General features: G+C 34.9%; 1 protein-coding gene across 1 annotated transcript in view; it reads left to right on the top strand.

Moving 5' to 3' along the window:
- Positions 1-11,857, top strand: part of LOC118204643 (chitin deacetylase 7-like) — a 56,960-nt gene extending 45,103 nt beyond the window's left edge. Inside the window, exons 4-5 of the mRNA XM_035376947.2 lie at positions 1,292-1,750; positions 8,167-11,857. Coding sequence (XP_035232838.1) covers positions 1,292-1,750; positions 8,167-8,563 — 856 coding nt within the window. The 3' untranslated portion in view covers positions 8,564-11,857. The remainder of the gene's footprint in view (positions 1-1,291; positions 1,751-8,166) is intronic.
- The last annotated feature ends 1,115 nt before the right edge of the window (positions 11,858-12,972 follow it).

The following is a 12,972-nucleotide window of genomic DNA, read 5'->3' as shown; positions in this document are numbered from 1 at the left end:
CTTCGATGCACTCGACGACCAACTCGGCGATAGACTTCGAGACACTCGCTCAATGTCTGACTATCAGCTCGCTAGACGAAGCACACACACACTGACTGCGGACCAACGGGGTTTATATAGCTTCGCTTGTGTTCGATAACATTCTGGGTTAAACCGGTAAGAATTCGTTTCATAAGTTTCCATCCGTCCATGGCATATCGCCAATTTTGTCGTCAAATAGGCGATCTCTCGCCAAATGTGGCAACCCTGCCTTCCCTTACCATTTTATACAACCTTAAAATTGCTTTGCGGGGAAGCCATCTTACCGCGTCTGGACATTTCGTAACAATATTAATGCGAGCTGGCTCTTAGCCCTGCAAGCGACGCAGAGAAACCGGCAATCAATGTGCACGGCTGTAAAATAGCAAGCTTAAATATCAGCGAACGGACCGAAAGGCAGAAGACGCTCTATCTGAAGTAATTCAGCCACCAATTCAAATAGTACCTTTGTACACTGCTTTACATAACACGGAAAACTGAAATATTATTCTGGCAAGAAAGCATGGTCTGAAACTGATTATGTTATCTGTTAGTTCTATTTATCACGACAGGATCTTTCCACACGGCATGAGTGTTACTAAGAATTTTTGAATACCGCATTTCTTTGCTTTTTAAGACTTTTTGTAGTTACAAAGGATTCCATGCAGAGGGGAATAAGCTATTCCATAGACATATTATTGGACTTACACACTCACAGCTGTATGAGTGCATTTTTGTACCTCGATAAAATTCTCTTTATTTATTGATCAGCTGTTATAACCGGTATAAATTGGCGAATAACTTCGAATCCTTCCATTTTAAAAAAAAAGATTATTTGTATAATAGATGTGCATAAAATCTTCTCAAGATATGAAAACTTATCTAATAACAACAGATCTTTCACTTTCCAAAACATCTACACGCATTTAATAAGCATTTGTTGTATATGGTTGAAAATTCGGAATTAAAAATAAAATTCAGATGACAGGTATGTATAATTGTTTGGATTTTAATCCATTTATCAATGTTTGTCAGTTGTGTTATTTTTGTATTATTATTATTTTATTTTGGGAGCACCTTTGTTTATTTTATAAGCATCTTTTAAGGGCATTTTCAGTGAATGTTTAGGTAACGCATCATCCAAAATCAGTTTAGTAGTTCAACCTTTTGTTTCTTTTATTTGTTTTGTTTCCATTTGTTGTTTCCTTGATTTGCTTTGATTCATTTCTGTACTATTGAAGTGTAACACCATATTACATTTTTTTTCTTTCAGCAATCGCTCTCCCGAAGAATGGTGGGAGAAGGCTTCGTACGAAGATTACGCCGAAGAAATGGTGGGGCAGAGAGAGATCTTGCACATGTTCGCTAATGTTTCCCGAGATTCTTTGTTGGGAATGAGAGTTCCTTATTTGCATCCGGGAGGAAACGAAATGATGAGTATGGCGTACGACTACGACTTCGTTTACGACTCTTCCATCACCGTCCCCAAGACGTATACCCCTATCTGGCCCTACACTTTGGATTACAGGATTCCACACAAGTGCATGCAGGGCTCGTGCCCTACTCGATCTTTCCCTGGTTTGTGGGAAATACCTCTGAACACGCTGTTCAGCGAGGATGGGACGGGCGGCATGTGCAGTCTGGCGGACCAGTGTGTTTTTCAAGAGAACGATGATGAATCCGTTGAGCAGTTTTTGAAGGATAACTTCAACAGGCATTATAATACAAACCGGTAAGTTTAGGAAGAGAAAGTAAGAACCATTTTTAATTAATTAACTGTTTTTTAAGATTTGTAAGTATGCTGTAGATTGCTGACAGTCATAATACATGAACTAAATGTTTCGTTCACTCTATCCGGGGCTTTCTATACCCGATCGATCTCATTATCCCCCAAAAACCTGTAAAAATTTGCTAATGAAGTTATTAAATAAATTTGAGATATAAGTACTTCACGTTTTACCGACTTACAACACATTGCTTCTAAATTGTTGAATTTTCGGATTAAATTTGAAATAAAAATATTTTGCTCTTTGCAGCACGCAACGTTTTTCTTTGAAGTCTTCGAGTTTATTAATAAAAATTTCATTAAGTTCTCAAAAACCATAAATTAAATAAAAAGCAAATTCGAATATGGAAATCCAGGCTTCAAGACGATAATACCCGGGGGGGGGGAGACGTTCAAAATTTGATGGCAATGGATGACGGCCGTTTTTCACAATGGAAGGAACAAAAAATACCTTTAGATACTTCATTAATTTAAAAGAGCTAATACCTGCAATTCTGTTTCTACTGTAAAGTTTTGTGTAGTTTATTTGATTATGGCTAAGCACGCTAGGACTATCTGTCTTAAGTAAGGGATGCCTTTGTGGAGGTCTTTCTACAGAAAACTAACTCATATCCATGTTTCACATGCGGAAAACCACAGAAACGACCATGCATTTGTCTGTTCTCCCGGAATCGAGCCCAGGTTGAACTATCAGTGTTCAATGACTTACCGCTCAGCGTGCGTTTAAGAGTACCGAAACTCGTTTTATTTTGGACTCTGGTGTCCTCTCGCTGAATTTACGATTTTTTCAAAAACTGAGAAGTATAGTTCGACCGCCTCCTCCTCGACCATGAACGCAAACACGCATGCGCCATTCGGACCGAATTATTATCAAAATAGGGTGGAAGGATGCGGACTTTCTTTCCCTCCAGCATAGCTCTTTCCGGAGAAGAGAAGACCTTTCACCTCGCAGCAATTAATATCGCCATCTTGTGTTGGCACGAACCTAGAGCACCATATAGGTGACACTTCGCCCACTTCCCGTCCTAAATTTTGAAGGTAAGTACCTCGGTTGGTGGATCCGAGGGTCTCCCACCTCTCTTTACCCAACCATCAGACCACTTGAGAGCGCTTTCGGCTCGCTGTATATTTTGAGTGCCCCTGTATCGCACACCACTGTCCTGTCCGCGCGGATTTTCATATCTCATAGGCCTAAATTTCGGATTTAAATTTAGGTCTTTAAAAGTGCCGTTATTTTGACCTGCCTGTAAAGTGCCTGTTAAGAGATGTGTATTTTACGATTCATTGGAAATCTGTATTTCATTAGTTTGTAGAGCCATTAGGTTATCTTGAAGCTGGAGATGTGAAAAATGAGCAGTGGACTTGGACCTCTCGAATACGCTCCGAGTGTGCTACCGCTTCCCCACGAAGGCATACTGGAAGGAGGGAGAAAATATCTTATAAGTTACTTGATTAATTATTGAAATCTAGAATTTTAAATTTAGTTAACAGGAAACGATTTGCGCTTAGTGCATAAAATCACAACAAACTCCCGTTTACCTTTCTTAACAGTATTTTAATATAAGAGTTTGCAATTAAAAATTTGCTTGATTTGAAAGTTTTTGCACACAAGTAGGTGCAGTGTAAGGAATTAATTATGCCAAAACATGAGGAAACTTACAGTAAGGTAATTCACTGTTATTTACATTAAGTTATTACAAATTTAAGAATAAGAACAGTAAAAATTAAATTTTACAGGATTTCAACAAACAACATAGCTTTTTTAAGTCATTTTACAAAATTTGAAACGTCACTAACGAGTTAGAACTACTCGTGGGATACGAATAGTAAAGTTTCCATAATTTTTAACGGCGTAACATATGAAAAAGGCTTCAGAAAAGCCACTCATGGTGTCACCGATGCTCAGATTTTAGTCAACAATTTAAATTCTGAATACAAAAATAATAGTTACGGTAACTGCCTGTGTGCTTTTAGCTACTTCCATGTCTGTTGCCAACTTTCTGCCTGGAATCAGGTTTTATTTCACACGATCTATTATCCAAGATTGTTTCATTTTTTATTTGAGTCTTAAATTGAAATGATTAACAAACTAAACTGTTGAAAAGGAATAGGGGGAGTTCTTAAGAATATTATTTTTTTACTTTTGAATCGTACTGATTTCAATGAAATTGCACTAAATTCTAATTAAAAATATAATTAAAAACATTCAACATTTTTTAAAAATTACGTTCTATATTTTTCACTTTTCAAATATGCATAAGATGTATAATGTTCGCGTGTTACCCTAATTGTCTATTCATCCAGTACCCTATAAAATGTTTCGCTATTCCACCTGGGCCACCTGTGTTGCTAATCTCTATTCATAAACAATATTAAATTTTAAAAGAAACCTTTTGGGCGACTATTAAAATCTGAATCCTTTCAGATTCCCTCCCTCTTCCAAAAAATGAAAAAATTGTTCTGATAAATAATAACAGTAGTTGTATTTGTAGAATCTTTCTGAGTATCGTAAGTCTCTTTTTAGTAATAGAAAGAAGAGCCAGTGTGGAAACTAAATTCAAATAATCTCTTCTTTTCATTATCTAATGAAAGATCATTATCTAAGAAACTTTCATTATCTAAGAAACTGCGGACACTTATCTGAATTTGGATACGAATTATATCTTCATTAGAAGCTGTCTGAATTCAGACCTTTTTTCTTTTCCTCCACCACTGAAAGCAAATTCTTATCTAGCATTTTATTTGCATTTAAACTCTGTAAAAACACGAATTTTTGTACAGCAGGAATGGCAACATTTTATGTCGACAAGAATTGCATGAGATAATTCCGAAGTATTCCAGAGCCGCAACTAGACATGTATATCAATTTTAAAAGCAGTAAAATAGGTCTGATTAAAAAGAAGCATTACATTACATGTAAATTCACAAGTATGTTTCATTTTTAATGGATGTGTTTGTTTATTTTAGCGCAAATAAATAATTCTCGTTACATTTGCTGTATATGCTCATCGGAGGAGAGTATGTATGATGTGCCTTTCCTTTTTGTATCAGGTGCTTCCCCCCCTTTTTTTAGTATATAAAAACCCATGAGATTTCTTCTGATTTTTTTTTTTTTTTTTTTTTTTCTTCCAAATTTTTGCTAACCAAAATAGTTGTTATAAAAAAAGGAAATACCTGTAATAATTTTTAACGACTGCAGCTAGTGTAATTTCGTATAAATATTTAATGTTTTTGATTAGGTTAACATGAATTAAATGCATTTTATTAAAATTAATCAGGTTAAAGTGTAAAAAAAAAAAAAAAAAAAAATTAGAAATCAGAAATGTATTAAAATCGCTCAAAAGATAAAATAAGTAATTTTAAAAAAAGTCCGGCTTCGGTATGCCTATGTTCGGGGGGAGGGCTACGTGTGTTCAAAATTTAGTGGTTTAGATGTCGCCATTTTCCGAAAATGCAAGGAACATGCATACATACACACAGATTCTTCATTACTTAATAGTAGAGGTAGATATCATAAATGTCAATTGATTTTAATAATAGTAAACTGAGAAGAAAACATGTCAGTTGATTTTAATAAAAGTAGACTGAACAGAAAATGACTGGTATGCGTTTTCTAAATATAATAGAAGTTTTCCATTCAGTGAGGAATACCGTATTTCCTCACGATACCGAATTCCTCCGGATTTCCTCACGTTAACATTTTAACGGCAGGTTTTGAAAAAAAAAAAAAAAAAAAAATATTCGCGCAGTTTTCACCTTCCTCAGTGTATTCAGAAAACAAGTTTCCCTAAATTTTAAAACAGATTCGTTCACATAGGGATTATTTTTGTCTTTCTAACAAGGGCAGATCCTCGCAAACTACCTGGGAAGGTTATAGCGAACCTTTCTCTTCTAACTGTCGAACTTAATGCCAGCCTAATACAAGAACCGACACATAGCATAGAAGTAAACACGAAGTGACATTCAGCCTACGAATTCGCCGCGTAGGCTGCACATTCAACTTCCTTAATTAGTTATGAATGATTTGAGGCCGAATGAGTAGCAGAGACAACCAAAAGAACATGCGAGCTTCAAGTTACAGGAACGATATCTTATTAGATACTGTAATGCTCATATTACTTTGTATTCATATAAGAATGTATTTCTTTTAAAGAAATAATATTGTTGCATTTTTCTTTTCTGACACCAGTTGTTACGTTATTTTCTTCCTTCACGTTCGTACGGGGTTCGTGTGGATTTGGAGTGAATAATGACAATACTACTTGATGAAGTATCGAAACACAAAGCAATGAAAAAGGCGAAGTTACTGGCCAGTATTGTCAGGACAGTTCCAAAACACATTTTTACAGTCCTCGATGAACTACTATAAACACGCTGACACGATCAGCGACAAAGTCTCCAGGTTATCAGCCTATCACGGCGGAGACAGCTTCACGGCAAAGCACTAGAGTGCAGCTACCGACTCTGCTTGGTCGTTCTCGGAACTCCACGTACTCTCAGAACTCCACTCTACAACTCGCGATGCACTCGACGACACATAGAGCACAGCTCCCGACTCTTCGGTTCAGTCGTTCCCGGAGCTCAACACACTCTCTCGACGATGCACTAATCGCGATACACTATGAGACTCTCTCTGTGCACTCGACAACCCACTCGGCACTCGCTGCCCGGCTGTCAACTTGATCGACTCCGCAGGGATTGACTCGCTAGACGAGACACCAACTCGATACTAACTATCTCGCACTCTAGACAAGGCACACTCTAACTGACTGCGGACCAGCAGGATTTATATAGTTTTGGGCTTGTGTTCGAGAACATTCTGAGCTAAACTTGCAAGAATTCGTTCCAGAAGGTTCTCCATCCGTCCATGGCATATCGCCAAATGGGCGATTTCTCGCCAAATGTGACAACCCTGTCTTTCTTTGCATTGTATGGCAACCTTAAACCTGCTTTGCGGGGAAGGCATCTTACCGCGCCTGTACATTTCGTAACAATATTATGACAATTACATATAGTTTATTCATGACTACTTTTCATTTGTAATGTTCTTAACCGCGTGTAATGTAACCGCGTCCTTCAGAAATTAATTTACTCACATAATCTTCCCCTGTCGATTTTCTATAAAAAAATTATTAACATAAGGTTTTTGCAAGGAAGCCTGCAAATTATTGCAGTTCATCGTGTAGAGACATTAGGTATTTTTGGAAGCAGACAAGATGAAAAATGAGCAACGCTTTCGCCGGGAATCGAACTGCGGACCTCTTGAATACGCGCCCAGCGTGCGGACCACTACACTATGAAGGCACGCTAAGAAGGCGGGAGAAGTACCTTATATACTCCTCTTTTTAAAGGGCGACTGGTGCTTTTAAGGGACCCAATCGCCAATCCTGGGTGTGGAGAATCATCATCCACCACCCTTTTAGTTTGGCGCCACTGTAGAGACATTAGGTTAATTGGAAGCAGGAAACCTTGAAAAATGAGCAATGCCTTCACCGGTAATCGAACTGCGAACCTCTGGAATACGCGCCCAGCGTGCAGACTACTACATTACGAAGGCACGCTAATAAGGCGGGAGAAATACCTTATAATCGCTCTTATAGACCAGTTATATCGTACAGTTTCAGAAGCCGTGTGTGTGCCGGGGAATTGTGACAAATTCGAAGGTTCGCTTCTGAAGGGGAGAGAAAAAAAAAAAAAAAAAAAAAAAGATGGGCACACTGAACGCATTCTGCACTAAACTAACTTGTCATATTCAAAAACTATGTATTCATTTTATAACGTTTCGATAATAAATAAATATTTAATATACAAAACAAAGGGTATAATGTCTTATGTCCCATCCTGTTTTTTTAAGAGTGCAATGAAAAAGGCGACAGAAGATCGCTACGGGCACTAAAATCTCCGACTACTCCCCTGGTACTAATAAAAATGTTAGAAACAACGTGTCTATAAAAAAAATATACATTGAGATATAACTTTCCAAAACACGTTTCTATGACTAGATATTCCATTGTTAAAAATACCATTGATAACCTTCTGGTCATCCCATTTCATCACTGTGTCAGCAGTTACAAAAATGCACGGATTCCCCAAAATTTCAAATTTCAGGTCATTTACTCGGCCATCAATTAAATTCGCTAATATGTTCTTAAAGATTATATCTCTGACTTTCCTGTTTCTGATCGCCCTTCAAATCGCTAGAGCTTTGTACACAATCACTCTTAATTAAGGTTGATGATTTTCCAGATTTTAAATTTTATATTGGCATGCTTCTGTTACAGTTCGATATCTCTGTGTTATTTTATTACTTATGTTTCTTATCGCTTATGTTACTCACATTAATATCACTTATTTTTTTACAGAGCACCGCTGGGTCTGTATTTTCACGTTAATTGGTTTACCGATCGAAACAAGACTAAAGTCCTCTTAAACTTTGTGGACAACCTACTGTCAAAGAACAAGGACGTGTGGTTTGTGACAATGCAAGAGCTGGTATCTTGGATGCGACAACCAACCAAAGTAACCAATCTCAATTCTTTCGCTCCTTGGGCCTGCGAAAAAAGGGAAAGCTCTTGCAATCTACCCAAAAACTGTCCAGTCCCTTTCGTACAGGAGGGCTTTCAGGAGATGAGATACATGCAGACTTGTGCAAAATGCCCTCCAAAGTATCCTTGGGTAGGTAACTTTGAAGGCGCTCAAGAGGGTCATAAGATTATAGACCTAACACGTGACGTTGAAGAAGAAAGCAAGAAGAGATGAATGAAAGATAGAGGACGTAACTAGCTGGTAAAAAAATTGCCAGCTGGGAAAAAATTGTCTCCTGCATGTCAAAGAAAGAAATCGTTTCGATTGTTCAATAGCAAATATATGTTTTATAACAATGTATATTACTTGTTTTTATATACAATCAAATCTCCTTTTTTTTATAACAATGTATATTACTTGTTTTTATATACAATCAAATCTCCTTTTTTTATAACAATGTATATTACTTGTTTTTATATACAATCAAATCTCCTTTTTTTATAACAATGTATATTACTTGTTTTTATATACAATCAAATCTCCTTTTCAGGTCACTCAGCCTTATTAGGTCAGAGATTTTTCTTGCCACCAATTCTTCTATTTCGTTTCTATATAATATACACCGTCTCCATAAAAGTCCTTACTTGGCCTTTATTTTCGCAACCGTTGGTTGGAGACATATACTTACATTTACAGAACAGTTTTAAATGATACAAATATATAGTTTTTGTACTTTTTAATTAAAAGAAATAAATTTTGTAAAATTTACGAAAAAGAACGCTTTATTAGCAACACTTAAATATAGGAAAATTATATACATAAAATGCAAAAGGTATGGATCCCGTACGACAAAAATTGACTCAGATATTTATTTCCTTTTAAATTTGGGGATCATATTCAGGGGTCGTACACAAATTAGAAAGCGAAATGCTTGTGTTTGTTCGTAACTGAAAGAAAAATGTCAGTTTAGAAAATATATCTGATATTAGGAAGTTAAGCGACGAGCAATTCTATGCAGATTTTCATGAAAAATATTGATCAGTATAATTTTATTCAAAAAGGCACTGTTGCTCACAGAATGTTGTAGAATTCATGTTCTAGAAAACACTACCGTGCTTAGTATTATTATTATAAATTATTAGCAGAAAACACTACCGTGCTTAGAAATCAATCAGATAATTTAATCACTAAAATCAATTAACAAAACCAAAATCTGTCAATCAAGAAGACAATCAAATATGAACTCCGCATTTCCTTAGGGAAGCAAGTAGATATGCTTTCCAGGTTCCATTGCAACTTCTTTCGTAATTCCATCACTGCCTTCCGAATGGGGGAAGAAATTCTTTACATATTTTACCAGTTTCTCCTCCATTTCCTGACAAGTAGCGAACATATTTCTATTTGAGGAAGAAAACTTAAAGTTATATTTAGAATTTTCTACATCCAATGTAGATATATTTTGAAATTTATTAGGCGGATGAATAACTTCTGATAATATTGTTAGTTTTAGTTTTGTTTTTTATTTGTTCTCTTCCTATAGTTATAGTCGTAAGAGTGATTATAATTGCTTTGTTTTATTCAGTTATAACTTGTTTAATTCTATACAATATTTAATGTTAGTTAAATACAATAACTTAATTGAATATACATAATTAAGTACAATATTATTTAAGTGTAATTAATAATTCTTAATTTTAAAAAATTTAAATTATTAACTAATGCAATACTTAATAATAAATTACACAATATTTGAATTTAATTATTAATTAAATCAGTATTTAATAGCAGATTATACAAAATTTTATGATAAATTATACAATATTAATTAAGCTAAATATTGCATTTAATTAGTATTTAATAATAAATTAGAATTATAAATTATCTTGTATTTATTGAGAGAATTAGACATTCGATTCAGCCGCTTATCATTCGATTGTCGGTAAATATAGTTAGCTGGTCATTTAAGTTGGATTTGAATGAATGATTAAAAGATTAAGAATTGGAAGATCTGTATCATCTTTAGTTTTACAAAGAGCATTGCTAGTTTTGGAACCTAAGGTCTCTGTAATTGATGGAAGTTCGTAATGTTAGTGCGAGGAAATTTCATAGAAAGGGCCGAACAAAAACTCATTTTAAACAGTTTAGAAATCGCTAAAATGTACACACTGCCTATTGAAAAGCAATTTCAGAAAATGCGAAATTTTGTAGAATTGGATCAATAGTTAGTAAAGAAATCAAACATCAGTTTCAAGGTATTTTAATCTTGATTAGTATTATGATAAGTGTCATCTTGAAAGTGTTTTAAAATGTACTTTAGTACTTAATATAGATTATTATTTATAGTTATGCTTTACTTATTTAAATATTTTGCTGTTTTGTTCCAAAAAGCCTTTTGTTTTTACAACTCCAGATGAAACGTCATTCTGGAAAAGCCAGTTTTTCGTGTTCCACATGTGACCCTTTAAGGAGGTTTGACTGCATTGTTATCAGCGTTTCTGTTACGTGAACATTTATAATTAATGAGACGTTTGGCAAAGCTTTTTATTGTAAAAAATTGTTATCAGATTTGTTTCATTTATTTTATAAGAATAATAGACCTTATCGAAATTTCTATGGCGAAACATTTTATTATAAAAATTGTTATGATGTATTATATCTCTGTTAAATGAATATTAGGCCTTATCAGCATCTCTATTACAAGAACTTTAGTTCTTATCAGTGTATTTTTTACAGGAGCATTTATGATTAATGAGCTAAATGACAAAATGTTTTATTACAAAAATCGTTCTCAGTTTTATTACATCTCACTTGCAGGAACATTAAATCTCAGCTTCTCAATTAACTAAACTTTATGATTAATGGTGAAATATTTTATTATAAAATTTATTCTATTTTATTGCATCTGTGTCCTTAACTGATCCTATCAGAAACTCTTTTTCAGGAGTATTATATATAAGCAGCATTTCTTTATACTAAAATTTATGATTGATGAGATAAATGGCGAAATGTTTTATTATAAAAAATTGTTTTAAGTTTTATTGCATCTCTGTTAGGATGAATGAGCTAAAATAGTGAAATGCATGGAAATTATTCTCAGTTTTAAAGCAAAAGTGTTGTTTCTGTGTATAAATGCTATTACTTACATAATATGCACACTGGTCGCTTGCTGATTGTCCTTGAAACTTATGTGCATTTCGACTCAATAATCAATATGTACATTTTTCTCTAAGGAATGTTTCTCTTAGCATTTTTTCAAACTTTAAACCTGAAACGAAGCTGTTTTGAAGAATTCAAAATGCTTCAAGTCATGTAATATACTGATAGCAGTATTCTTCAAAGTAAGTTGTCTGTACAAAATTCGAATTTTGTGTGAATTTTTTGTTTCTGTGAACGCAAAACATGGATTGTATTTGCATCTTACAGCTAGAGATTTTTGGTTTTTATTCATATATGGCATAACTGCATACATAAATTTTATTTTTGTACCCATTATTTTGTACAAATAAAACTTTATTTTTCAAACAGTGAGACGTTCTTAATAAAAATAATCCTGAAAGTAAAAAGATTTACTGACATTTTGATTAACAAACTCAGCGGTTTAAAAGCAATATGTTGCCAGTAGACAGAGTGTAAGATATTTGTCTTTGAAACTGAATCAAGAACATCAACAATTTGAAAGCCCAAAATGTGTTGAATTTGAAAGCCCAAAATAAAATATTTTTATTTTCTACAATTTTATGTACACTCCTGCTCAAAAAAAGAAAAAAAAAAAAAAAAAAAAGCAGCGAATGAAGCAATAGACCTAAGAGGTTAGTGTGACATTACTAGACCACATAGAAAACAATAAAGGAAAGACATACAAAGACACATGTATTACGACCATCACAGAAGAATGTGAAATAAAAGCATAACGCTAATAACGGATAGGATAGCCTTTAGCTGAAATGCATGCTTCACAACGGCGAGGCAAGCTGGCAATAGTGTCGTCGAGCGCTTGTTGTGAGTAGCGCCTAATGTAATGTCTTCGTTTTGAAATGTTAATTCACTTGTTATACAATAGATGCCTTTTGATTATTTATTGAAAACAATAACAAACATAATTCAAACAAATATTAAATATCTTACACGGTACAGTGCCGGATCCACATCCCTTCATATCAGCTTTCCGTTCTGTTGTAATTATATAACCCCCGTCGCGAAAGAAACTTATCTATATGCTATCTGACATATTTTATGAACTTTATATGTTAGAAATTCGACGACGCGTTCTACTGGGTTAGCACTGCCTGCGCGGGAACCTGAATTGCAAACACTATTTGCCGACCCGATTTCGTGGCGGGAGTCTGGCACCAAATTGCGACCTGCTATCCATCGTTTTAAAGAGGCTACAGTCTCTGCTAGACGGGATTTTTCTGAGAAACAAGATTCTGGTAGCACTGGTTTAAATGGGAGGATTCCTAGAAAAAAGAGCCCCGCTGGACGCGAAGTCCCGCCTAGCTACAGAAAAATGTTGCGGCTACGCGGGATTTTTTCAAACCTTACCGAAAATACCCGGGTCCCGGGTAGAGAGACAACCAATCAGACGAAATTTCTGCTTCTGAAGATTATGTGATCCCAGTTTGAGCGATAATCGATTACTGTTT

The sequence above is a fragment of the Stegodyphus dumicola genome, chromosome 7 (assembly GCF_044657685.1).
Source record: "Stegodyphus dumicola isolate Sdum_Otavi_A_Nest chromosome 7, ASM4465768v1".
Lineage (NCBI taxonomy): Eukaryota > Metazoa > Arthropoda > Arachnida > Araneae > Eresidae > Stegodyphus > Stegodyphus dumicola.
Note: the sequence above shows the minus strand (reverse complement) of the source record. Positions and strands in the feature narration are given on the sequence as shown.